Source organism: Eurypyga helias, unplaced genomic scaffold, assembly GCF_000690775.1.
Source record: "Eurypyga helias isolate BGI_N326 unplaced genomic scaffold, ASM69077v1 scaffold8164, whole genome shotgun sequence".
NCBI lineage: Eukaryota > Metazoa > Chordata > Aves > Eurypygiformes > Eurypygidae > Eurypyga > Eurypyga helias.
The window spans coordinates 11,367-13,455 of record NW_010248174.1 but is presented as its reverse complement, the minus strand read 5'-3'; the positions used below and the strand labels follow the sequence as shown (position 1 = coordinate 13,455).

General features: G+C 44.0%; 1 protein-coding gene across 1 annotated transcript in view; it reads left to right on the top strand.

Moving 5' to 3' along the window:
* Nucleotides 1-1,309: 1,309 nt before the first annotated feature.
* Nucleotides 1,310-2,089, top strand: part of GPBP1 (GC-rich promoter binding protein 1) — a gene marked incomplete at both ends in the record, with an annotated part of 10,195 nt that continues 9,415 nt past the window's right edge. The window contains one exon of the mRNA XM_010150971.1: nt 1,310-1,433. Coding sequence (XP_010149273.1) covers nt 1,310-1,433 — 124 coding nt within the window. The remainder of the gene's footprint in view (nt 1,434-2,089) is intronic.

Sequence of the window (2,089 nt, the reverse complement as noted above, 5' to 3'; positions counted from 1 at the left end):
TTCTATGATTCTATGATTAGACATTAGTGGGTAATAACTGTTGAAATAAACTTGGGGCTTTCATTTTTGACATACGTCATTACTCCTGTACTCTTCTTTTTTCCCTGAATGTTACTCAGTCTGGAGAGGGAGTGAACTTCAGGCAGCAAAGTTGCTGCTTCGGGTGCAGTGAGGTTGATAGTTCCTGGAATCATTGAGCCTGGTTTGCTGACACAGTACGTTTCCAGCTATGCATTTGTAGCTCTTACGGCCTTGGATGTGTTGGATCTCTTGTACATGTGCAATACCATGGAGGTATATGTGCAAAGTCAGTCTGATGGGGGAATAGGGCTTTCCTTCATCTGCGTCAGAGGCTGGCTGTGTGGCAGGGATGTGCTGAGTAACACAGCCCTCTTCTGTCACTTACTGCGAGACGTGTGGTGTCAGCAACAGTAAGGCTATGCACTGCTTCTGCCAGATGAAAGTTTTTTCTTGAATTTTGAAGATGTAACAGTGAAAGGAATGTTACAGTGTTAAATTAGTAAAGCTGTATTGAAGACATAGGGAAGACAGCTGCCATAAAACATGATCTTTTTGATTTAATCCCCATTGGTATGAGTTCTAGTCAGGATATATTTTGAGTGCTATTCTCTATGAAGTTTTAGTTTATAAAGTATTTTCTACTGATATACTAAAGATTTGTTTCTTTAATATTTCTATAATGCTTACTTATAAGCTGATAATTTGAAGTGTATTTATGAATCTGTACACTCTTGAGTATATGCTTTACTTGTATTTCACAACTAGTAGCATTTGATTTATTAAGTTACAATGGCAGGACTAATAAATTGGGCCGTTTTTGGGTACAGGTATCTGTGGTGGAAACAACTCCTTGCTTTCTATGGAAAGCACGTGTAGCTTCTGATCACCCAAATCAAGATGGCAGATTTCTTTTCTGCCTTCCAAACTGTGATCTTCTGTCCTTTCCTACTTTTTTTCATTCTTCCTCTGCTGCAACATGTCACCTGTGCTCTGTTCTGCTGCCAAAACAAAATAGACACTTGGGATGTTTATCTTGTTTTGCAAGCTTGGTACTGAGTCCTGTTTCAGTGTGCAGGAGCAGAAGATGCAGCCTTCGCTTTGCTAGAATGGGAGATGGTAACATAGCTCTGGACAGATACAGACTTGAGGGCTGCTGCATTGTCTGTCATTAGTAGTCCTTTTAAAAGTGAATTATTATATACCATGAGCAATGTGCATGCTACAGTTTTGACAATTCAGTTTTGTATTAATCAGATATCTCAGGGCTACCACTTGTGTTCCTTTACAGTCATCACTGAACTTGGAGAAACACTCTGAAAATTTTTCATGGACACAGAATCGTTGTGAAGGAAATCGCAGAAGGCACAACTCTTCAGATGGATTTGATCCTAACATCGGACGGCGTAATGGAGGTACCCTTCAACTTGCATGGAACATTCTGTATATGTTTATGTCATTGCTGTGTACTGCTCTAGCTAGAAAAAAAGTCTGTTGATAGTCTCCTATGCTAAATTCTTACTCTGTCATAACCTCTTACTCAGTAGTAAAACGCTGAAGGGAAGGGATGCCATCCAGAGGGACCTTGACAGGCTGGAGAGGTGGGCCACTGCCAACCTGGTGGAGTTCAGCAAGGCCAAGTTCAAGGTCCTGCATCTGGGTCGGGGCAATCCAAAATACAGGTACAGGCTGGGTGGAGAATGGGTCGAGAGCAGCCCTGAGGAGAAGGACTTGGGGGTACGGGCTGACTAAAAGCTGAACAGCCCAGAAAGCCAGCTGTATCCTGGGCTGTGTCAGGACAACTGTGGCCAGCAGGTCGAGGGAGGGGGTTCTCACCCCCTACTCTATTCTTGTGAGAACCGACCTGGAGTACTGCATCCAGCTGTGGAGCCCTCAACATCAGAAAGATATAGACTGATTGGAGCGAGTCCAGAGCGAGGCCACAAAGATGCTCAGGGGGCTGGAGCACCTCTGCTATGGGGACAGGCTGAGAGAGTTGGGCTTGTTCAGCCTGGAGAAGGCTCCGGGGAGACCTTACAGCACCTTCCAGTGCCTGAAGGGGCTACAAGGA